This window comes from Heloderma suspectum, chromosome 1 (genome assembly GCF_057233095.1).
Source record: "Heloderma suspectum isolate Gila_16-S chromosome 1, 16-S_ref, whole genome shotgun sequence".
Classification (NCBI taxonomy): Eukaryota; Metazoa; Chordata; class Lepidosauria; order Squamata; family Helodermatidae; genus Heloderma; species Heloderma suspectum.
This window is the reverse complement of record NC_139458.1, coordinates 339,625,523-339,651,410: the sequence shown is the minus strand read 5'-3', so window position 1 is coordinate 339,651,410 and position 25,888 is coordinate 339,625,523. Positions and strand designations below refer to the sequence as shown.

Sequence of the window (25,888 nt, the reverse complement as noted above, 5' to 3'; positions counted from 1 at the left end):
TCTCAATTCTGCGATGAAACTGAAAGTAGATCCAGCGATTAACAGCCTCATGTAGAAAAACTCATAGTATATCAGCCTGTCAAGATATTATAGGATTCTGTCACAATAACGGAAAGGAAGGAAGGAAGGAAGGAAGGAAGGAAGGAAGGAAGGAGAGGCAGGAAGAAGTTGTCCCAGGAGGTGATTTTACATACATAAAGAGTCACTTCACCCACTTGCTACAGAGTTATTGCTTCCATATAGTAAATTGCACATACTCTGCCTATACACTGTCACTTGTGACAGATGCACATATGTCTCTTGCCATGTGCTTATAGAGGAGGATGCCCCACTTGGCTTCCTATGGTGGATGTCAACATTATTTCCGTGTTGTATGTCTGTTTTGCTGTCAGGGATGCCTCAAATCCCCTTCATGGATCACTGCCTTGTTGTGGCGAAGGGGCTTGCGTAACTCAGTGAAGCCATAAGCTATGCCGTGCAGGGCCACCCAAGATGGACAGGTCATGGCAGAGAGTTCTGACAAAATGTGGTCCACTGGAGAAGGAAATGGCAACCCACTCCAGTATTCTTGCCAAGAAAACCCCATGGAACGTATCACAAGGCTAAAAGAGATGACGCCGGAAGATGAGCCCCTCAGGTCGGAAGGTGTCCAATATGCTACTGGGGAAGAGCAGAGGGTATTTCCAAGTAGCGCCAGAAAGAGTGAAGCGGCTGGGCCAAACCCGAAAGGACACTCAGCTGTGGATGTGTCTGGCGGTGAAAAGAAAATCCGATGCTGTAAAGAACAATATTGTTTAGGAACCTGGAATGTCAGATCAGTGAATCAAGGTAAGCTGGAGGTGGTCAAACATGAGATGGCAAGATTGAACATCGACATCTTGGGAATCAGCGAACTCAAATGGACAGGCATGGGCAAATTTAATTCAGGTGACCATCATATCTACTATTGTGGGCAAGAATCCCTTAGAAGAAATGGAGTAGCACTCATCGTCAACAAAAGGGTGGGAAAAGCAGTACTGGGGTACAATCTTAAAAATGATAGAATGATCTCAGTATGAATGCAAGGCAAACCATTCAACATCACAGTAATTCAAGTCTATGCCCCAACCACTGAGGCCGAAGAAGCTGAGGTAGGTCTTCATAGAACCGATCAACAACACCTTCTAGAACTAACACCAAAAAAAGATGTCCTCTTCATCATAGGGGATTGAAATGCTAAAGCAGGAAGTCAAGAAATCACCGGGATAACAGGCAGGCATGGCCTTGGTGTACAAAATGAAGCAGGACAAAAGCTAATAGAGTTTTGCCAAGAGAACACGCTGATCATAGCAAACACTCTTTTCCAACAGCACAAGAGGCGACTCTACACATGGACGTCACCAGATGGTCAATATCGAAATCAGATTGATTATGTCCTTTGCAGCCAAAGATGGAGAAGCTCCATACAGTCAGTAAAAACAAGACCTGGAGCTGACTGTGGCTCAGATCATGAGCTTCTTGTTGCAAAATTTCGGCTGAAATTGAAGAACGTAGGGAAAACCACTAAACCTTTCAGGTATGACCTAAATCATATCCCTTATGAATATACAGTGGAGGTGAGGAATAGATTTCAGGGATTAGACCTGATAGACAGAGTGCCTGAGGAACTATGGACGGAGGTCCGTAACATTATTCAGGAGGCAGCAACAAAATCCGTCCCAAAGAAAAAGAAATGCAAGAAAGCCAAGTGGCTGTCTGATGAGGCTTTACAAGTAGCTCACGAAAGAAGGGAAGTGAAAAGCAAAGGAGAAAGGGGAAAATATACCCAACTGAATGCAGAGTTCCAGAGAATAGCAAGGAGAGACAAGAAGGCCTTCTTAAATGAACAATGCAAAGAAATCGAGGAAAACAACAGAATGGGAAAGACTAGAGATCTCTTCAAGAAAATTGGAGATCTCAAGGGAACGTTTTGTGCAAAGACGGGCATGATAAAGGCAAGGAAGGCAGGGACCTAACAGAAGCAGATGAGATTAAGAAGAGGTGGCAAGAATACACAGAAGAACTATACAGGAAAGATCTGAATGTCCCTGATAGCCATGATAGTGCGGTCACTGAACTTGAGCCAGACATCCTAGAGAGTGAAGTCAAGTGGGCCTTAGGAAGCATTAGTAACAACAAAGCTAGCGGAGATGACAGTATTCCAGCGGAGCTATTTAAAATCCTAAAAGATGATGCTGTTAAAGTGCTGCATTCAATATGCCAACAAATCTGGAACACTCAACAGTGGCCACAAGACTGGAAAAGGTCAGTTTACATTCCAATTCCAAAGAAGGGCAACGCCAAAGAGTGTTCAAACTACCGCACCATTGCGCTCATTTCACATGCCAGCAAGGTGATGCTCAAAATCCTACAAGCTAGGCTTCAGCAGTATGCGAACCGAGAACTACCGGAAGTACAAGCTGGGTTTCGAAGAGGCAGAGGAACTAGAGATCAAATCGCCAACATTCGCTGCATCATGGAGAAAGCAAGAGAATTCCAGAAAAACATCTATTTCTGCTTCATTGACTACGCTAAAGCCTTTGATTGTGTGGATCACAACAAACTGTGGCAAATTCTTAAAGTGATGGGAGTACCAGACCACCTTACCTGTCTCCTGAGAAACCTGTACGAGGGTCAAGAAGCAACAGTAAGAACCAGAAATGGAACAACCGATTGGTTCAAAATTGGGAAAGGAGTACGACAAGGCTGCATATTGTCACCCTGCTTATTTAACTTATATGCAGAGTACATCATGAGAAATGCCGGGTTGGATGAATCAGAGGTCGGAATTAAGATTGCTGGGAGAATTATCAACAACCTCCGATATGCAGACGATAGCACCCTAATGGCAGAAAGCGAAGAGGATCTCAAGAGCCTCTTGTTGAGGGTGAAAGAGGAGAGTGCAAAAGCTGGTTTGAAACTCAACATTAAAAAAACTAAGATCATGTCATCTGGCCCTATCACTTCCTGGCATATAGAAGGGGAAGAAATGGAAGCAGTGACAGATTTTACTTTCTTGGGCTCCAAGATCACCGCAGACGGTGACTGTAGCCATGAAATTAAAAGACGCTTGCTCCTTGGGAGGAAAGCTATGGCAAACCTAGACAGCATAGTAAGAAGCAGAGACATCACCTTGCCGACAAAGGTCCGTCTAATCAAAGCTATGGTTTTCCCAGTAGTAATGTATGGCTGTGAGAGCTGGACTATAAGGAATGCTGAGTGCCGAAGAATTGATGCTTTCGAACTGTGGTGCTGGAGAAGACTCTTACGAGTCCCCTGGACTGCAAGGAGGTCAAATCAGTCCATCCTAAAGGAAATCAACCCTGACTGCTCATTGGAAGGACAGATAATGAAGCTGAAGCTCCAATATTTTGGCCACCTAATGCGAAGAGAAAACTCCCTGGAAAAGACCCTGATGCTGGGAAAGACTGAAGGCCAAAGGAGAAGGGGACGGCAGAGGATGAGATGGCTAGATAGCATCACGGATGCAATGAATATGAACTTGAGCACGCTCCGGGAGAGAGCGCAGGACAGGAAGGCCTGGCGTGCTATGGTCCATGGGGTCACGAAGAGTCGGACACGACTGAACGACTGAACAACAACAACAACAACAATGCCTCAAATGGATTTGTTCTGGACTGGCTTTTGGTAAACTGGAGCAGGCAGTGAAATGTGTGGTTGTTGTTTTGCAGGAGAGGTATAGGGGCTCTCCGGGTGTGTGTGTGTGTGTGGGTGTGTGATTTTAAAACCATAATAAGCAGCAGTAACAAAAAACAAGTTACCAGGATTCTTCCCACAGGGCAGCTGGTGGTAAGATGGCCCTGTGGGAAGAGGCGACAGTCTAGCTGAAACAGGAATAGACCCTTGATCTCATTTTCACCCGTCGTCCTTTCTCTCCTGGGACTTTTGGTGGTAGGCAGGCCCTCTTTGGGAGAGGACAGTCCAGCTGGAACGAACCCTAGTATATTCTTCACCTATCTCCCTCTCTCTCCTCGCTGTATTATTCCCCTGCAGTCCTATGAAGTCTGTGGGATTTGGTTCTGTGGGATGCTTTGGATCCAGGTGCTTTGGGTTGTTGTATTTGTTAATAACCCTTTTACTTTGTTTATCATGCCTTAAAATTTATTTGTAAAAAGGAAAACATCCAGCCAACAATCAAGGTTGTATAGCAGGGGTTGGGAACAAGATATTGGTAGACAGCAACTCCATCAGACCTAGCCAGCATAGCCAATGATGAGGGATGATGGGAGATTCAGTCCAACAACATTCCCCAGCCTGCTCTTTAGATATGAAATCTAACAAGAGACTGCAAGAGTTAAAGATAGATTGAACTCTATTTGGATACCTCACCACAGGCTCATCAAGAATAGTGCTTGAGGCTTCACTACTGTTTCAAAGAAAAATTAAAGTATTGGCATCATAATCACAAATTACTTGGAGGGACAGACAGCAAACCCTGCAACCTGGGTGCTTTTGGACATCTCCCAAGTCTTATTTTGCAAGGTGTTATTGGGGAGGAGTTATGCAACACTGATATTGCAGTCCTCTTCTCCTTGAGGTTTACAAGGTGTTCCAAGTCTTCCCACACAATTCCCTTTTACTGTTCTGCTGAGCAGGACTTGTTCAGACAAACTACTGAAGAGAATAGGTTTAGGACATGGAGCCTGGTTTTGCTAAATGTGATTGTGTTAAGACATGAAGGGCGCAATCCTATTGGGATAGGCAGCCGCCTCCCAATTGCTTTCAGGCAATTACTCAGTTATAATTGGACTTTTGTTACTTAATACATAATTGCAAGTTTTACTATCGCTGTCACTATTTACCATTTACAAAGCACTTAGAGTGCACGCTATTTTATGCAGAGACCATTTCATTTCTGCTTTGGTCAATATTCTACCAAACCTGGAGCCCAGCCTTTCCTTCAAGAAAGGCCAGGGGGCTTGGTGGTAGTGGGAGACCTACAGTGGAGCTCTCTAGAACACAATGCTTGGCTTAGCCAATAAGTCCAGCCAAAAATGGTGCACTCCTGTAAAGAAGCTAAAAACATGGTAAGGGATGAAGAATTATTGTAATGACTAGGAAGGAAAGCTTCATAGTGTTGCACATCTCCCAGACGGCTATTCATTTTGCTTTCAGTGCCTACCAGATTTTCTAAGTCCTGTGGATTGTTTTGTGGAACACAATGACCTGTTATTAATTCACATGTCTTAATTCTAATTAATTCTAATTATATACACAATGTTGTTACCTGTTTGCTTTCTTTCCCAACAGCATCACATTGTACTCTGCCCAGCCCAAGGAATGTCCATTTTGTCTCCAAAAATATGAGGAACATCTTGAACTGGTTGCCACCAGAAGGGATAGCAGAGGATGGACTAATTTATCAAGTGGCGTATTTAATGTATGTTTGACTGTTAATTTTTCCACACATGTCTTCCCAAACCTGGTGCCCCCAGACGTGTTGGACTGCAACTCCCAGCATCTCCCAGCCAGGGACACCAGGACCCTGGAGGACACCAGGTTGGGGAAGACTGTTCCGTTCTATCATAGCTGGTGGTTATTGCTACAGCACTTTCATTGTTCAAAATGCTTCATTGTGCTTGCTTTTGCAACAACTCTGAGAGGCAGTTCATTATAGAGACACATGAGAAGTTAAAGCTGGTACAACCATGCTCAGTGGATTTATTCTGTTTTTTAAAAATTCTGGGCCTCTGGGAAACTGGTGCTCATCAATCCCTGTCCTCCCTGTCTGTATTACTCACTCCCTGCCAGAACAGAAAATAGAAAACCAACAATGGTTCTTTTTATTAAATAAATTATTTAATGTATGCTTAGCTGCAAGAGGTATTGACTATATTGCACAATTTCAGGAGAAGGAAAGGTATGGTAGCACGATTAAAAAAACACACGCACAAAATCTTGGGAACATCATAGAGAAATGCACAAGTAATTTTGGTCTTATATTTATGGGCAGACTTCTGGCTGGAGATGGCATCATGATCAGATCTTCACTGCAATTCTCCCGAGTTTCAGCTTAAAAAAAAACTCTTTGAGACTGTTGGGTTATCTGGGTATTTGCTCTTAACCTTGTTTTAAGCTTTTGTTTTTGTTTTCTACATTCATACCTGCTTGTTGTGCTTTGGGTGGCGAGAGGAGCCATGGCACACTGAAAGGGAAGAAAAGCTTAGGAATGAAAGGGAAGAAAAGCTTAGAAGCCTACACCACCGTTTCCCCCATCACCCGCAAAGGTTTCTAAAGCTGCGACTGAGGGAGAAGAGCTGCTTGTTTTGATTAAAAAAATTTCCTAACAGTTATCTTTTCAGTCAAAGCAACTCGAACAGTTGAAATCGATTCAGGATTCCATTAATACTCTTCAAGGGTCTGTAGATTCGATAAATGTTCATCTTCAAAAGATGGAGTCAAAAGCCAATGCACTTGAAGACCAGATCACTGCTCATGAAACTACAGTGGATGCCTCTCACAGTGTATTATTAGAAGCCCTCACTTGGAGAGCTAAGCTGTGTATTCTTGGCCTTAAGAGAGTTGGTGACAGACCTCTGTCTTGCTAAATTTATGGATAAATTTCTATGTGAATTATTGGCACTGCTTTCTGATTTTCCACTTGAAATTGAGTGTGCTTATCATGTTCCTGGTTCTACATGAAGTTCTAGAGCAGGGCCAGTTATTGTTCATTTTCTACATGCCTCCACTAAAGAATATCTGCTGCATACAGCCAGGTGGAGAGGAGAGCTTTGGTGGGGGCCAGCCAATGATAAGATTATGTTCTTCCCTGATTATACCAAATAAATCAATGATAGAAGAAGACAGTCTACCAATGTGAGAAATCTTGCAAAGCAAATCAATTTGCAATACCATATTAACTATCCTGCCACATTTTGCATTATTTCAAAGGCCAGATGAAGAAGTTTTTAAGTTCTGACGCTGTATAATCATTTCTCACTAGCATTAAAATTAAAACTAAGGATCTGTCTTCCTCAGCTCCTAAAATTTTCAGCTAGGGTTTTGTTTTTGTTTTTTTGGTTGCTAGCCAGTATTTCCATGTCTTGTTTTGTTTTGCACTGGAGTTTTCTGATAATAAGTCTGGGCAATAGGCCAGACTTCATTGCATTGCATTCTATTGCTTCTTCCTTCCTTTCCTTTCTTTTTTCTCTTTTTCTATTTCTTTTCTCTTTCTTTCTTTCTTCCCCCCCCCTGCACACGTATAACTACGCATATATAATTTGTGTCTGTATGTGTGAATATTTCCATATTTTGATTAAACACATTAAGCACAATTTTATAAGTTTTATAAGGTTATATATTCCAGATAAAATATTACCTTAAATACCCATTTTTATTTTATTATTATTATTATTATTATTATTATTTCTTGCTGGTTACGTCTGTTTATTTGTAATCTTGCTCTGTGTATGCATTCAATATGTGGGAGGGGCCAAGCTGAGTACTGTGGTTGCACATCAGTCCAAACAGAAGGCAAAAGCTTTTATTTATGGGGGCGGGTTAAGGTTTTTTTGTTTTGGTTTGGTTGGGATTTTTTTGGCACTTTTTCTTTTTGGAATTAGATAAAAGGTTTGGACACAAATTGGGTTATTTGATTTTTATTTGGGGGTGGTTATTATCAATTATTGTTTATACCTTTGGGTAATTTAAACACATTTCTCACTTTCTATATAATAAAAATTACTCTGAGGATGTTTGAAATGGTTAGTCCTAAATGTAAACTAAGGATGTATTTGTTATACTCCTTACACAATAAAAATTTAGATATTTCTTGCAAATTTGGAAAGATGTGTTCGGGTGGACAAGCAAATAATTTGCTCTTGCTTTTTCAATGCTTAACGTGACTTCATGGAACGTCAAGGGGCTGTGAAATGTAAATAAGCAGAAAAGAGTTCTTTCTAAGTTAAAAGAGCTTAACATTGATATGGCTTTTTTACAAGAACCCCATTTGATGGCTGTAGATGGACACATGTTGCGAAAGGACTGGATCAGTGAGGTTTATGTCACAGATACTTCAACACGGTGTAAAGGGGTTGTGATTTTAATTCATAAGCAACTTTCTATTGCAACTCAATGGGTGATTCTTGACACTGAGGGGGGGGTTTGATCGTGGTTGGGAAGTATATGGATAAATTAATTGCTATGATCCATGTATATGGGCCTAATATTGATTTTCCGGTTATGCTTCATGATTGTTTTGCTAAACTGATTGATGTCGCTTATGTTACTTGACTGTGGGTGGGGACTTTAATGAGGTCTTAGTAGGGATGTCAGAGAAATCCGCAATTTTCTGACACTCCTAGGGCCACTGGCCTTTGGCATTTTAACGTTTCTCTTCTTAATGATGAGAAGTTTACAACTCAGATGTTAGCTGAACTGACAGAGTATTTTAATACTAATGAGGATACAGCAGGTTTGTGCGCCATTGAGTGGGAGGCCAGTAATGGTTTTATAAAGGGCTGAATTATTGCTTATGCTTCTTACCAATTTTTTTAAAGAAAACTCAACATGTTTTTAGTTAAGAAGTTGAAATCTCTTATTACTCAGTTTGCCATTACCCCTACTGCACAACTTTATTAAGAGCTGCAGAATGCTAAGCATGAGTTGAATAATATTCTTTCACAGCAGGCAGAATTTGCTCTGACTTGTTTACAATAGGTATATTGGGAAAATGGTGAACATCCTAGTAAGATTCTTACACATCGTCTTAAACAGCATCAACATCAAAATGTCATTTCAGCTACTAAAGATGAGAGTGGCAATGTACATACTTCTCCTATAGATATAAACTCACAGTGCTAAACATTTTATTCTGATCTTTGCAGCACTGGTAGCAAGATATCAGAGCAAGGAATGGAAGCTTTTTTTCGGATGTCAAGCTTCCATGCTTAGATTCTTCACAGCTCCTTTTGGCTCCTTTGCGTTTGGAAGAAATTATGAATGGAATTATGAATATGAACACTGGGAAATCACGTGGTCTGGATGGATTCCCAGTTGAGTGGCATAAAACATTCTCCAGCCTTTTAGCTCCAAAGCTGTACTGCCTCTATAACCATATTTTTGAGGCGGGCTCCCTTTCTTCATTGCTAAACAATGCTTATATTACCTTGTTCCCTAAGCCTGGCAAGGATCATACCTATTGTGCCAACGATCGACTATACCATTAATTAATGTAAATGTCAAAATATTAACAGCAATTTGGCCGATAGACCTCAACACGTTATTAAAAATAGACAGGGGACAGATAATCTTAGATAAGTTGTCGATCTAGTAGCTTTAAACTCTGAAAGAACCAACCAGGCAGCCATCATTTCCTTGGATGCAGAAAAGGCCTTTGACAAAATTCATTGGAAATTTATTTTTACCACTTTGACTACAGTTTTCCTATAGAATTTTTGAAATGGCTTAAATTTTTATACTCAGCTCCAAGAGTGAGAGTAATGACTAATGGTTCATTTTTGGCTTCTTTTTTTTTACTTGGGCAGGGCACCAGACGAGGTTGTCCACTTTCTCCATTGATATTCGACTGAAGCTTGGAACTCCTAGCGTGTATTATTAGATAAAATAGTAGGGCTGTTCACTTCGCTTCGGATGCCACTTTGGACCTTCTGAAGCAGCTTTGCTTTGGACCAATTCGGACCCAATCCACTTAGCTTTGGATTCAGATCCGAAGCGAGATTCGGATATCCGAATCATTCAGATTTGATGTTTTCCCATTGACTTGCATTGGAAAATAGAAATTGACATAATTTTTTCAGTTTCTATCACACATACATGAACTTTGGGGTCCTGACAGTCCCCATAGAGGTGATCCCACCTGACAAATTTCAGACAGTTTGGCCCAGTAGTGTTTGTGCTAGGTGCAGGTGAATTTTGATTTTTTCAACAAAAACTCTCAAAGCAAAGAGCTATAACTTTCCACTGTTCCCATAGAAGTGTGTGAAATTTGGGGATGTGTCAGCCCCCATGGAGATGGTTCCACCTGCCAATTTTCAGACAGTTTGGCCCAGTATGTTTTGTGCTAGGCACAGAAAAAATGTGCTGTTCTCAGGAACTCAAACCAAAGGTCATAAAGGGATAATGAGAGAAATTAGGTGTTTAAATGGTGATTAGGAGGAGGTCGCTATCCCTAATCTCTGCTGTAGGTGTCTTTGAAGTGCAAATAACCCTTCTCCCCTTTCCTATTCAGCTTCACGATGACTTCAGGCTCTCTTTGACTGAATGGAATAAAATACACATTCCTTGGAAAACAGGCTGGCAGGCAGGCTGTACTATGTTTTCCACACAAACTCTCAAAGGAAAGAGCTATAACTTTTCACTGATTGCATGAAATCTGGGCAATCAGCAGCCCCAGTGCCAAGACCCCAAAGATGCCTCATATTGGGCTTGCTTTGCCTCACAGTGTAGTATTAAATTTAAATAATATATGTTAATCTATGTAGTGCTTTGCCCACTGTATTTTGAAATGCTCCAGGTTGCTGCCTTCTCCAGCTGCCGAGATTCTGCACCATGTTCCATGGGGGGCGACAGCAGGCGCTCCTCGTCCATACCATGCTGCACTCCTCTCCTGGCAGTGGGAGGAGCGGGGAAGGCCCTCTGCCTCCACCCTGTTCCCAACGGGGCGATCCCCAGCGCAGCTACCTGGTTGATCCTGCCAGTAGCATATGCTTGTCTCAAAGATTAAGCCATGCATGTCTAAGCACCCACGGGCATTACAGTGAAACTGCGAATGGCTCATTAAATCAGTTTTGGTTTTTTGGTGGCTCCAACTGTTACTTGGATAACCGTGGTAATCCTAGAGCTAATACATGCCAATGAGCGCTGACCTCCAGGGCTGCATGCGCTTATCAGACCAAGCCCAGGCTCGCCTGGCTGTTTTGGTAACTCTAGATAATGCTTTGGTAAATCAAGAATGAGTACACTTTAAATCCTTTAACGAGGATACATTGGAGGGCAACTCTGGTGCCAGCAGCCACAGTAATTCCAGCTCCAATAGCATATGTTAAAGTTGCTTAAGGTAAAAAGCTCGTACTTGGACCTTGGGAATATTATATATATATATATAGAGAGAGAGAGAGAGAGAGAGAGAGGAAACTAATAAGGAATGGTTGAATTGGCTGGTGGCGAACCTGTGGGTGCAGCAGGGTATGTCATCGTTGCCCGGACTGAAGTGAGGCCGGAAACAAGGCTGCCTAGAGGGCATATTCCTTGCAATAATGAAGACAGGGAGTTCTGGGTAGGACTGGGCCAGCCTGGGGCACAGAGCAAGAGCAAATTAAAAGCAGATACAGAAAGAAAACTCCCTACATTTAAAAAGGGTACGGGGAAGGGAGTAACACTATGTCCTGCCTTATTATTGGAACTTGAAACGAGAATGTGCAACACTCTTGTGCTGAGGACATCAGACACCTCTGATGTGACATCCCTCTTCCTGGAAACAGAAATCCATCCATGCCAGGAGGGTGATTTGACAAGAAGAGTGACAGTTGTCATTGACGGACCGAGGCAGGAAGCAAACCCAGCAACCCTGCCAGGAGGGCACATTGCTTTGACAAGAACAACAGTTGTCTTGATGGACTGAGGCAACGGCCCTGGAACATGGCTGGCGGGGAGAGAGAGAGAGAGACCCGTGGATGCAACAGGGCACAAATATGCAATAGGCCCATGGTGTCAAAGCCACCAAGCCCAGCTATTTCACCCCAGCATGGGGCATGGGGCATGGGGCGGGCAGACGCTGGCAGAGAGAGAGACACTCGTGGGTGCAGCAGGCTGCAAATATGCAATAGACTGAAGTAAGGCCAGAAACAAACAAAGTCAGGCCTGCAAAGCGTTTCATTTCATTGATTGAAATACAGACAACAGTGAGTTCTCAGTTGGACTGGACCAGCTTGGGGCTAGAAACAAACAAGCCCACTAAGGGCGTATTCATTGAAAGACAGAGTTCTGAGTTGAACTAGGCCAGAGGAGACAGACAGACCAATGAAGCTTACTAAGGGCATATTGCAATACAGAAGACCCTGAGTTCAGGGTTGAACTGGGCCAGAGACAAACAGGCCAAAGAAGCCCATTAAGAGGCTTAAATAATCATTATAATCATAATCATAATTTTTAAAATTGTAATGTAATGCATCTCAAGCCAAGATGGTGGCAGGTAACTGGGAAACATTTTGGCTGAAAGAGAGGATTGAGTGTAGGACCTACCTCCCTTAGTCTGGAGAACAGAAGGTAGAGCAGGGAGACCTTAAAAAAAACCCACAGAAGCCAGGAAAGCAACATCATGGCAAGCAATTTCCACTTCTGCATTTTTGGGCTCCATTGTGATCTTAAAGTCACTTTCTTAAATGATTCAGTTTCCAGGAGCAAGAGGCACGTGGAAGAGTTTGAAGAGGGGAATTGGTCAGATGTGAAGAGACAGCGTTATATGAAAAGCTGCAACTCACCTCTCTGTTACCTCCATTTCCTTCCTCCCCAATCAATGGAATAGCAACTTCTCCTGTCCCTTCACTGGCCACTGTGATGATATTGACCTTGATGACACCTTACTAGAGCCCTCATATGGGGAAAAACTAGACTCACCAACTGGACTCTCCTGTGAAGCTGAGGAAAAACTCTTGTCTGATGATCTGGAGACCTCCCCAAATTCTATAGTACATGGACTAAATACACAGGAAGTGGAAAGTGTTTCTGTGTAAGCATCTCGTAAAGTAGCACAGCTTCCTAGGGCTTTAGATAAGACCATAAGCACAGAGTATTTCCCTCCAACTGGCCCTTCAGCCTCCTCAAATGGTTGGTGGTGCTTTCAAGAAATCTTCTGGGCATCTAGAGAGTGAGAGCTATTTGAACAAGAGCTCTCAAAATCAAGCTGGACTTGGTTTGGGTTCAAATAGTCCCATGGTTGCAGAAGCTGCTCCAGTTATTGCAGCAGCTTCTTTGAGTGTGGAAAAAGGGAGTGTTGTTTCTGTGGTAAAGGATAAGGAAGCCACTCAGGCAGTGAGAGAAAATTCACAAACAGTAAGGCAGTAAGTGGCTGAGCATGAATCAACCAATGCAGTGGCTGAAGGGCCCTCTGAAGGACAGGCTTTCACAAAACAAAATGAGCAAGGAGGAGAGAGTACAAATGACTTTCCACAGGAGATGGAAGGGGAATCAGACTCTGCCAGCTCACATGGGGAAGCTGCACCATCCACTTCTGGCAGTGATGGGAGAGGGATGGAAGGTCCCAGCTCCAAAGAACCAAAGAGGCCTAAGCAAATATGCATCCAAGAGACAGACCTCGAGTCAAGCAAGGAAAAATATATCTATGCTGTACCATGCTGCTCATGCCGCACATGAAATAGGTGAAGTCAGTGAGTTGCACAAGTTGGTGCGGAATGTTGCTTCTCAAAACCAGGGACCGATCTACATTACGCCCGCCATCGCACCGAAGTCAGGGTCCTTTCCCGCCACCCCATCTGGGAGTTCTCCCCACAAAGGCCGTCTTTCAGGCAGAGACCACACAGAGTGGCTAACATATACATCCTCTCCCAGCATAGGGGCTCTACCCACCATACTAGGCCATCCCTCAGCCTTGTCACCACCTCCCGCATGTATGGCAGGAAACGCCCACCCATGATGAGATCCCTGGTCAGTAAGAAGGGCAGTGCTGTTGCTCAGGGTCTTGGTGGCCTCAAGGAACAGCTTGAGGACCACCACAAGCTGGGACATGGCATCCCACTGCTGCCTGCCCAAGGGTGCCTGGATGCCGATGTCACCAGCCCTTGACACCTCATGGACAGCACACTGTAGCTCCACCATACGCTCCAGCATATGTGCTGCAGGACCCCACCTCCGCCTGCTTCTCCCACAGCAGCCTGCTGTTTTTCCGCTGTGGTGGAAGTGCCCAGCCACCTTCCCGCAGCTCTCCAAAAGATTATGGATGCCAGACCAGGGGGGGGGGGATACACTTTGGTGCTGCCCATTCCAAGGGCATCCCTCATAGTCAAGTTGAAGATATGCACGATGCAGCAGATGCCCTCAAATCCACCCTCGTACACAGCCTTCACCATGTTGGCTCCCCCATCTGTAACCATGAGTCACTGGTGCCCAGCCAGCCACCCCTCCACTATGCGGCTCATGGCCTCCATAATCTCTGCTGCCGTGTGGGACTGGCCCATGACTTGTGCATGAAGGAGGGCCCAGCAATATCCATCCTTCCTAGTCCCGGAAGTGCTGGCCACTACCATCCCTGTGGCTGCCCACTAGTGAGCCATCAGGGACAAGTAAGTGTGCGCTCTGCCCTCGCTGGACCAGATGTCCAAGGTGAAATGCACCATCTGCGACTCTGCCTGGCATAGATGGTCCGGCATTTTGTCCCTGCATGGTACAGGGAGGGCACCACCTGCCTGCTAAGGGTGGTGCGACATGGCAGCTTGTAGTAGGGCACCACAACCTCTTGAACCCCACATTTTCAAGGAGGCTGAATGGCTGGTTGTCCAACACCACCATCTCACTGATGCAATTGGTGATCTGGTCGGGCATTGGAAACCTCCACCTTGTGGACCCATACTTCCCCCACCCTACCTCCTCCATGGTGGTTGGCCTAAGCCTCTTGGGGGTGAGAGACAGAGAACTCGCAGGAGTTCCAGCACCACCAGCCTTCTGCTTGCCCCTGCTGCCTGCATGCTGGGATGTGGGGGCCTCTTCCCCGAGCAAGACTGATTGGTGCTGCTTCTTTAAGTGCAGGAGCATGGTGCTGGTGGTATACTTAAGATGAATACTATACCTAGAATTGTTTACGTTATTCATGGGATCCCCTTACTTATACCTGGCAAATATTTTCAAAAACTGTTTTGTAAATTCTTTGGGGGTTCCTTTCCACCAAGAATATCTTTGAAAAGGATCCAACTTCCAGTTAAAGAAAGTGGGTTTGGCTTTCCAGATCTCGCTATATATCATCAGGCTTATTTGCTGACCTGTACTAAATTTTGGTCTTTTCCACTCAGATTTGATTTTCCACCTTGGTCCGTTTTGGAATCTTCCTGTCTGGAGCCTCTTTGCAAATGGATGGCATTAGGTTCTCAGCATATTAAGGCGGATAGAGCTCCTCCCACAATCTTGGCCATTAGAGATGCGTAGCATATAACGTCATGCCGGTTATAGTTCGACCAATTTTTCCATGCCAAATTGACTTTATGGGGAAATCCAGATCTAAGAATAGGAAAGAAAATGTTTCTGTGGCAGACCTGGACAGATAAAATTATCATTACCCTGGATCAATTATTGAGTGTTGATGATGAGTTTTTGCCATTTTCAACTTTATGAGACAAATTTGATTTGCCAGCTACAGCTGAATGGCAGTATTTGCATTGCAATTGAAATATTTGTTAGTATCTAGATTCAGTTCTGCTGCTTTTACTGCCTTAAAGTCTCCTTTGCTATTTGAAGAGCTTATTGAAGCTGACCAGGAATATTGACCCATGATTCATGTTTATAAATACTTATCAGTGAATAAACATGATACACAGGGTCTACAGCAGGAATGGAACAGGGAATCGGAATGTCCTGTTTTGTCTAATCAGGGGACATCTGGATCTGTTTTGGCATCTGTATCTGATATCTCTATGGACTTTCGGTTACGTCTTATTCAGCAAAAACTTTTGTTTCGGGTCTATTGGATGCCACAAGGTCTCTTTAACAAAGGTTTGTCAAAGTCTGCTAATTGTTGGAGGTGTAATGCAATTAGTTAATGCTTCTTTTATTCGTATGTTTTGAAAATGCCCAATAGTTGCCTCCTTTTGGGAGGAAGTTATCATACAGATAAACTTTATACTGGAAAGCTCTTTAGTATTTACTGATGTACATGATCTCTTAAACTATTTTTCTGCTTTTTGGAACGTAACACGCGGTCAGTGTAAATGGATTTTTCGCACCCTCTTGACTGCCAAAAGACTGATACTACTATACTGGAAGGATAAAAGCTCACTGCCTATAATGCAATGGATTGAAGACTTAACTATACTAGCAACATTTGAAAGAGTGGTATATAGACGTCACTTGTGAATGGATTTATATTTGGATATCTGGTCTGCTTTTAGTGAAGTTTATGTGTAATCTATTCTTTTTTTCCTTTTTTCTCCCTAGAATGTTGTAATATGTGAAACTCAGGACTTTAGAGTATGTTGTTGTTATATTTTCAATTTTTGGGTTTTGTTATGTTTTTGTTTGTTTTGTTTTGTTTTGTTGAAACTCACAATAAATAATTGATTAAAAATATTTATGGGCAAGGACTTTCATTCTGAAATATCTAGATAGAATATGGTTGGTTGTGCCATGGGAGAAATTACCCAGCCTTTTTCAGGTGGCTAGAGGAGAAATAAAGGAAGATAACTTTTTAGCAAGTAGGTACCCATTCCTAATGTTTTTCCTAGAACTGAATGTTGAAGATGGACCTCCAACTAATCAACTGGATTTTTGGTGTAGTAGATTCTAATCTGGCATAGAAACAGACCAATTAACAATAGATAAATATTTTAATTGTATTGTTTATGGGTGTATTGACAATGTATGTGTGTGACTATATTTGACGTATTGTTATAATTTGTTTGGGGGATTGGGAGGGAGGGATTGATGTACTTGGTATTGTTGGAAAATGCATATAAATAATTAAAAATATTTTAAAAAATTATGGGCAAGGAAAATATGTGCAAGGATTAATTCTATGAAGGCTAATTTTTCCCTTTCCTTTATCATTTGAAATTCAGATATGGCACAGATAAATGGATTCAAATAGCAAAATGTAAAAATATCAGGCGAAACTGGTGTGACCTCTCGCATCGCACATATGACCACAAAGAGCTATATCATGCCAGAGTGAAAGTCTTTTTAAATGGAAACTGTTCCAGCTGGGCAGAATCTGAACGGTTTAATCCATTAACAGACAGTAAGGAGAAAGCTATGCAATGTCATGTGTTCATAATTGTGTTGTAAGACTCTGGAGGAGAGTCATTAGCATTGGATGTTTGTTTATTTCAAGGCATGTAAGTCAAAACTAATATTGTTCAATAGATTCAATTAAAATGTGTCCAATAAAATGTTTATAAGATGCATCCGCATGAAGTGTGTTTAAATATATAAGAAGTATAGCAACGACAATGCAGCTAGGCCGGGACAGAGATCTTGTGTAGGATTTAAATCACACCTTTGTCATGACTGCCATGTACATGGGCAGCTCTTTGCCCACCTTCTTCAAGGTCCAAACTAGATGTGACATTAATTGCATGAATGGAATTAACATGTACATTTTTCTTATGTAAATAGCAGCCAGGGGAAGCCTGAGCAATCTCAGAACTGTGAGAGGTGGGGGTGAGGAGAAGGAATTTCTCTCCTGTCATGGTCCACACACAAAAAATGTCTTATAAGCTGCTTCTCATTTCAAGAAACCAATTGGCACCAATGGTGCTTCCCTTGAAATGGAAATAGGAGCTTCCGAGAGGCGATTTTTAGGGGGCTGACCATGGCAGGGAGAAGAGCTCCTCCAACCTCCATGGCCGTGAGGCTGCTCAGGCTTTCCTGTGGCTGCTATTTGCATAACAAAAATGTGCACACATTAATTGCATTCGTTCAGTTAAAGGTCACATCTAGTTTGGCCCCAAGGCTGCATAGGATTGAGCAAATTCACATGACCACCCTGTTTTTACACCATGTTCATGGTTAACTGACAATGTGAACCATTAATCATAAGAACATCACAACTTATCAGGTTCCTAGTCTCTCTCTCTCTTTCTCCATGTACACACACGTGACTGTCCTTGCGTGCAGTAATTGTACAAATTAGTTTGGAATGCATCACAGAGTGGAGAACACACGGCCCACTAGAACATCTTTGCCGCTAATCTAACATTTCATTGCCAATGCCAGAGAGCCAGTGTGCAGTTTGTCCTTACTTACCTGCAATAGAGAAGCAATAGCGTCTGGGGTCATGTACCTTATGGCTCTTGGTTCTATAAAGATTTTTGCATGCAGCTTTTACTCTGATCTATATCGTAGTTTGTACTGTATATATTTTTCAATCTGTTCCCTCCAACAAAAGTTCTCATAGATCCCATTTCACTGCATTGGGTCCTCATTATATGCACACTGATAGCACAACATTCATATAGCTTTAAAAAAAAAGCTTTTAAAGAGGCTTATCATGGTGTGTGGCTTTCTAAAAGAGATGCTAATGCTCACACAGAAGGTCTGCACTTGCCGAATATAATTTTTGGCATCTTCTGTTTGATTAGCAGACCCTCATGTCATAGTACAAACTGGTTTTGAATCTTCTCTGAGTTCAAAACCAGTTGGCCATATGGCATGGTGGCAAGGGTTGCTGTTTATGAAAAACAAGTCTAAAGGTTCTTTGGGCTCCTTAAACTACTGTCTTAGTTCTTTGGACCTTAGTCAATATATTTCACCTTCTAAGTAAATGTTAGTTAATTACAAGGTTTAAATCATAAAGTTGATGTGCCTTAAAGGGTTCACATTAAAACAAACCAAAATAATGGACCCAGAAGGGAATACTATCACAATTGGCTCTGGTTGCTTTCTTGTTGGTATACACAGTTATGTATGCTTGCTTTTCCAGCTAAAATTGTTCCACCTGCATTTTCCCTGTCTTCTACTGAAAAATCTATTTCAGTCATTGTGGCTGCACCTGAGAAATGGAAGAGAAATCCCAGAGAGAAAACGGAGTATTTGTATCAAATATATCCTGGCCTGCAATATACTGTATCTGTGTTCAACAAAAAAATAAAGAAAAGGGTAAGATTGAAACTGTTGTAGAAAGGGCAGTTAAACAATTAAAACCAGTAGTTAATTAGTCAGATGTGGCCACTTACATGGGTGCTAAGAGGGGTGTTTGGCTGCTCTGTGAATATTTAAGTGCATGGGTAGATGGTAATGATGAAGGCAAAAAACTGGCTCTTGGGAGCATAAAGGTAGGCAAAGTGAGAGTTAAACTACAAGTGATGCTCAGTCATGTGAATGTTTTTCCCAGCTATTTTTAAAAACAACAACAATGGAAAACAGTTGTGAAAAATTGCGATCTGGAGCAGAAAACTACATGTGGGAGGGGATCCTTAAATCTTTCCCTCTTGGTTTTCAAAATCTTTCCCCTCTTCCAAGCTGCTTTTTGCCGCAATAAGTGGAGAAGCTAGGATCTAGCTGGGGCTGAGAACTCCTAGCAAAGAAAGACATTCCTGGAACTCCAAGGCTGAGACTCCAGGGTGCCATGCCAAACAGATGCCTGCCATCCATCCAGTTGCCTCAAATATGCAATGACTGCTGGGGATTGAAGCTGGGGGGTGGGGGGGAGTGCCATTAGTAGGAAGATGCAAAAGTAAGAAAGCAAGGAGATCCTGTGCTTCGACTTGCCAGGCATCTTTACCCTGATGGCAGCCATGAGGCAACTATGAGACAGGCCATAGCTATGGAGAAAGGAGTATCCAGATGTTGTAACCTGGAACCACTCTTAACATACTTCCTATAGCATTTCTCTCCATGTGCTTCACTGGGCAGAGCCTCAGGAAAGGGGGAACGGAATCTGAGCCTGTGGGCCATCACAGGCCCCAAAGCAGTGGCCTAAGGAATAAGGAAGTACTAGAGTCATAAACCAGGGAAAAAGAGGGGCTGGAGCAGAGTTTTTCATAGGACTAGCAAAGGAACCAACTGAGAGAGTTGTGTGCTATTGGCAGGAAGTGGTCAGGGAAGGGTCATCATAACTATAGTGCTTGTCTCAATTAATACATGGGGTATTAACGGTGAGCATCTTGCTGAGCTAGCCATAGTTTCTTTCGATTCACTGAAAAAGTAGAAGAAATTATATGACATGACATCTTTAAAACACCATGCTTTTAGCAAGGTCCCTTCATCCCCAAATGTTTTTTCCCGTTTTATATGAGGTTAAGAGCAGTAATGTTACAGTAGAGGTGAGCATTTCTCTTCACACTGTGGTTGTTCTCTAAAGAGACCATCGTTAGAATTTTGCTGGCTTTCTGTGATTCTTCAATGAGTTGTAATAGTTGAGTTCCAAATTGTGAAATTGTCTTCTTTCTCCTAGTGGGTGTTCTGCATTAAAAACAACAGACTAGATGTACTCCAGTTAGAGTCAAATGCCGTGTACTGTGTCACAGTGCAGGTATATATTACTCCACTCCTGCTTAGTGGATTTTCCAAAGTTCATTGCATTACTACTCTGAAAGGTAAGCAAAGGATTATAAAAAAACACCAAGAATACTGGGTGCAGAAATTTTACTTTTATATCAGAGTCAGTTCTATAAAAGCAGTTCAGGAAAAATACTAACTTCCCTTTCCTCTTGACCTCTTCATGAGATGAAACCCTTGGCTTTTAAAAGGCATATAACCTTGTTTCTTAGATAGACCTCTTTCTATATAACCAAGTCAACTGAAGACCCTCCCCCATGCAGGGGGAGGGTCTTCAGTTATTTTCTATTTCAGTTATTTTCTATTTTGATTTTTTGTATAGCCCCCTGGATTCTGTTTTTAGGTATTCATTATCTGATGCTTTCACTTTGGGCTTATATATAACTGTATTGTAACATATTTGTAAAGGCCTTTGTGCTATGGACAAATAATAATAAACATACAGAAGACCCTCCCCCATTCAATCATATCTTCATGCAACCCTTATTGCTGTTTGTCAAGGGTGGGCCAGATCTGTCTTGGGGGCCATTACTACTCCCTTAGAGTTCTAGCCATTTTCATTAAAGAACCCACGATCAGTGGAGACTCTACCTATATAAGTAACTGCTCAGATACTCCACTTATATAAGTAGCTTCTCAGATACTACAGCTATCATAGTCATAGTTCAGTGGTAGAGGACATGCTTTGCAAGCAGAAGGTCCCAGGTTTAACCCCCAGCATCTCCAGGTAAGGCTGTGAAAGATCCCTGTCTGAAATACTGCATCGCTGCTGCCATTCCATGTCGACAGTGCTGGTCTAGATGAACCAATGGTCTGATCTGATAGAAGGTAGCTTCATATGTTCATATATGCTCCAGGCTTACAAATTTACTCTTGTTTTATACAATTCCTCTTCTGCATGTTGGAAGACTTAGTGGGAGCATCCTGATATACTCTCTCCTCCTTGGATTTATGGGCCTGCACTGATTATGGCCCTGTTTTTCATGCATAGCTTGGGGAGGGAGGTTGCCAGTCCTCTTAGGAATATTCCAGGTCTCCCTTTCTTTTTTTGCTTATGGAGATATAAGGAAACGTGCAGGCAATATTCCCTCCAAACTGGTAAGACAGAAGCCTTCCAATGGTCTACCAGGAGGTTACAAAATGACATGATGAATTTCATAGCACTGAACAGATTAGCCTGCTTGTCTTTAGAGTTTGTTTTTTTACATTGACTTACAATGCCTCTCCATTATTTATTTATTTATTTATTTATTTATTGCATTTATACCCCGCGTTTTTTCCTCTTGCAAGGAACCCAAGGCGGCCTACATTATCCTCCTCCTCTCCATTTTATCCTCATAACAACAACCCTGTGAGGTGGGTTGGGCTGAGAGTGTGTGACTGGCCCAAAGTCACCCAGTGAGCTTCCATGGCTGAGTGGGGACTAGAACCCGGATCTCCCAAGTCCCAGTCCAACACTCTTGCCACTACACCACACTGGCTCTGCCACCACCAGCACCACAAACTTTCTGACTATTGGGCTGCTTAAGACAGGGGTGCAGAACCTCCCGCCCACAAACCTAATCTAGCCCATGGATGCTCTGCATCTGGCCCACAGAGGCTTGTGCCACCTCTGTGGGTCCTGTCCCTACCTGTCATCATATGGCCCGTGGGTGGTCATCTGTACCCCTAGCTTAGAAGAAGCACATTTGAGTGGTCTGCAGCTTTCCACTCATTCATTCTCAGTCGGTAAATTATTCCATAATAATCCAGTGTTCCTTCCTCCAAAGAGGGCTGACCTGGGATTCCCACTGTGCAGGAAAGGAAGAACAAGGTAGATAATAAAATATTCCTCCAATGTGTTCTCTGCGGCACCCATTTCAGGTTAGAGTTGCAGAAATAGGCCCACTTTCACAGCTTTTCACTTTCGGCTTTGCAGTACTAAGTGGATGCCTTTCTGGTCTCATTTGATTCTGAAGAGCATAATTTTGAATCTTTTATTAGAAACAAGCAAGTCAGCCCTTTTTAGTAGTCTATGTATCCTAATAAATGGGGTAAATTGAGCAAAGAAAGAAGCTGCTGGAAGGGACCTCAGTAACTTGCTATGGAAGAACAGCCTAAATATAGACTTTAAAAGACTCTAACCCAGCTGTTGTTACCAGGAAGAAGTTAAAAAGAGTAATTATTTCACAGCGTGCATACATATTCTGGAAGGGATAATATTTCACAAAACACTGGATTACGTGTAGACAAATGGTGGTGAAAGGATGGTGTCAAAATGCCATGATTGAAGCTATAGGCAACTCTTCTTCAGTTCTGGCTGTCTTTAATGATTTTCACTGTTATTAAAAAATGCAGGACACAGAATAATGGGCTCAAGTTACAGGAAACCAGATTCTGGCTGAACATCAGGAGAAATTTCCTGACTGTTAGAGCAATTCACTAATGGAACCAATTACCTAGGGAGGTGGTGGGCTCTCCCACACTGGAGGCATTCAAGACAAGGTTGGACAGCCATCTGTCAGGGATGCTTTGACTTGGATTCCTGCATTGAGCAGGGGGTTGGACTCGATGGTCTTGTAGGCCCCTTCCAACCCTACTATTCTATGATTCTATGAAATCGTATACTATGATTTAGAAAAAATAATGAATTTGTTGACATCTCAACCAGGTCTAAAATATAGTTGGGTTTTTGTTTTTAAGTCCCATCAATATCCTTTTTTATTTCCCCCCCTTTTAAATGGACCGTATTTAGACTGTCATATAAACTATCAATAGAATTTCATGAAAACTACTGGGTGTTTGGAGAAATGAACAGCATCTAACATATTTTTTTCTCAACAGACCCAGCTTTCAAGCAGACTACAGCAATCGTATTTGGATATATTTTGCCTGTTCTTTTAATAGTCCTTATTGTTATGGTGTCAAGCTGTTGTGTATACAGGTATATTCATATAACGAAGCAAAAGTACCCTACGAACCTGGTAAGGGCTCTTCATTATCCCTTAATGCTACACCACTGCAGTTTATAATGCATCATATGGTTAAGCCCAGTCCATACATCTAAAAAATTTCCCATACGAAGAAGCTATTTTTGTTTCAGCTACATAGAACAAGTAACCTTGTAACTGGGACATGAATGCAGATGCCCAGTCACAGGAAGTCCCACTATCATGATTTCTCGCACAGATTCCTTTTGAGAGAGAGCACAAGAATGGGAATGTGGTTATTATTTATCCCACATGGTTGTGCTGACAGGGCCACTTCATATGGGGTTTAGCTGAAGGATAGAATCTCATGAAGGGTAGAACAATCCTGTCAAGGTAGCAGATGTCCAGTGAATCTCCACACACAATGATGGTGGACAGCAACGAGCCCAAAGTGCACACAGCACATAGAACTACAAACTATACTGGAGCCAGGCTATGTGTCACAGGGAAAATAACCTGGTCTCTTCAGATAAGGAAACCTGGAAATACCCATTCCCCCTCCCCTGCCTGTACTCCCAGCAAAGACTGAGACCCAACCAAGTCGTATTCACAGAAAAGGAGGAGCTACTGTCTAGGCTTTTATTGTTCTTTGATTGCTATATCTTCTGCAGTAATCTTTGTTACTGCAAGCTGTTGGGAGGTAGAAAATCAGGCAAGATTAGCTGCATGACAGAAGGCTATGTATGGAAGGCAAGGGTGGAAAGGCCGGCCAGCAGTTCCTCCTTCTTTGTGAGTGTGAATCAAACTAGGCATGACAAGGATACTGATTCCTGGTTTGGAGTTCTTCTTTCTAAAGAACTAAAAAAGCAGATGTTGGCAGAGGGGAAACTTTGAATTGGCAAACAGCATCTAATACTTTGGCCTTCCACCTTGGGCCTGGTCTAAATCTCCCTCCCTTCACACCAAAAAACTGCTGTAAGCCAAGAAAGGGAAAACCTAGGGCTTAAAAGCTTAAGCTCATATGTTCTCTTTTTATTTATTTATTTTATTTATTTATTTCATTTCTATACCGCCCAATAGCCGAAGCTCTCTGTGGCTTTTCTGTGGTTAACAGCAGCTTCCGTGGGGCAAGGTGACTTGGACGGGGGGCCAGAATGCTGGGGCAAAGGGCTAGACCACCACCACCACTCGGCACCATGGCCCAGTCCATATCGAGAGGCCTGCGTTTTCAGAAAGCAGAAACTGAGAGCACCAAACATGGAGTGTTCATGTTGTGTCCACATCATCTCTCATTTGAATCATTGTGATGCTGTTTTTCCACAACTGCACACAAGGGAAATGTGAGGACTATCTGTCCTGACTAGTTGTGGAACCTTTCACCATTGTTACCAAATGTGCTCTTCTAGACACATTTACAAACTTTTTTCCTAACACCGTGTAATGTGCTGCGTTTTCTTATGTCATCTAATAGGCTGATCTTCAGCAGTCTTCCACAAACTACTTGCTTAAAGTGTTGTTGTTGTTGTTGTTGTTGTTCAGTTGTTAAGTCATGTCCGACTCTTTGTGACCCCATGGACCATAGCACGCCAGGCCTTCCTGTCCTCCGCTCTCTCCCGGAGCGTGCTCAAGTTCATATTCATTGCATCGGTGATGCTATCTAGCCATCTCATCCTCTGCCGTCCCCTTCTCCTTTTGCCTTCAATCTGCTTAAAGTTAACGAGCATCAAAATGAACATTCTTGCAAAGGGTCTTTGCCATAAGCAAGGACTAAAGTATTCTTAGGCAAAAAAAGCTCCAGGAAGCCAACAGCAAGGCTATATTTACACACAAAGATTCATAAAAAGAAGTCAATGGCTACAAATTACTAATGCTTGGATTAATCACTAAGAAAAGGAAATAATTAAGAAATGCAAACACTCTAAACTGCACTGGATTTAGATTGTCCCCAGCTACCCTAACCTCTCATCTGGTTCAGAGATGTTTCAGATATTTACAACACACATGTATCAAGCAAATTACTTAGCTTTGGGTTCTGCTGTTTTAAGTGTATACTATTTTATCCAACTAGCAGCCAAGTACAGGAACCGGCCTGTGCAGCTAGTTAGACAACCTAGTAAACACCCACATTTAAAAACACCTTGAAATCTGACCAAAAATGAATAAATGTTATGTTGGCCAGCAGGATAATTGTTTTCCTTTTAAGCTGCTCATAATTGGACTTCCTTATCTAGGCAAGGTTGAATAGCACTGATAAGCTATCACCAAAGAAAACTCACAGCAGTAGATGTAATAATGTTAATCACTAAAAAGTGAAGACTATGATGTGACTAGAGAATCAAATAAAGCCAGGGTGAGAGCCAGAATTAGATGGATAGGGAAAGTTAAAGGGAAACAATGTAGAAACTTAACCAACAGAGTAACTATCCCAGCAGAGGAAGAGAAAGATAACTTTCAGTAAAGCTGTTCTGTGTGGACTGAGGGGAAAAGATGGAAAGAAACATGTGATCAAGAAAGAGGTTGCAGTAGATCAATTCCATCCCTATTAAGGGGTGAAAGTGTGAAGATGGTACAGAGAGATGTCAACGCCCCACTAGACCATTGGGCTTCAACTACTAGGTCGGGACCTACTAAGTAGTCATGGTGATCAAAGGTGTGTCACAACAAAACACTACCATCATATAAACATATCGTTAAAAAAAGAATTGGGTCCCCAAATGTATGTTTGGGAACCCACTTCTTAAAGGAGTGTCCCAGGTCTGAAA

The 25,888-nt window shown here is 42.5% G+C and overlaps 1 protein-coding gene and 1 pseudogene across 1 annotated transcript in view; both read left to right on the top strand.

Annotated features, from left to right (window-relative positions):
• The window catches only part of LOC146359577 (interleukin-20 receptor subunit alpha-like), a 41,113-nt gene that overhangs the window by 10,994 nt on the left and 4,231 nt on the right, over positions 1 to 25,888 (top strand). Inside the window, exons 2-6 of the mRNA XM_084816967.1 lie at positions 5,290 to 5,419; positions 16,779 to 16,957; positions 18,641 to 18,816; positions 20,114 to 20,255; positions 23,041 to 23,180. Of these exons, the coding sequence (XP_084673093.1) occupies positions 5,290 to 5,419; positions 16,779 to 16,957; positions 18,641 to 18,816; positions 20,114 to 20,255; positions 23,041 to 23,180 (767 nt within the window). The remainder of the gene's footprint in view (positions 1 to 5,289; positions 5,420 to 16,778; positions 16,958 to 18,640; positions 18,817 to 20,113; positions 20,256 to 23,040; positions 23,181 to 25,888) is intronic.
• Positions 12,317 to 13,800, top strand: LOC146359578 (uncharacterized; annotated as a pseudogene).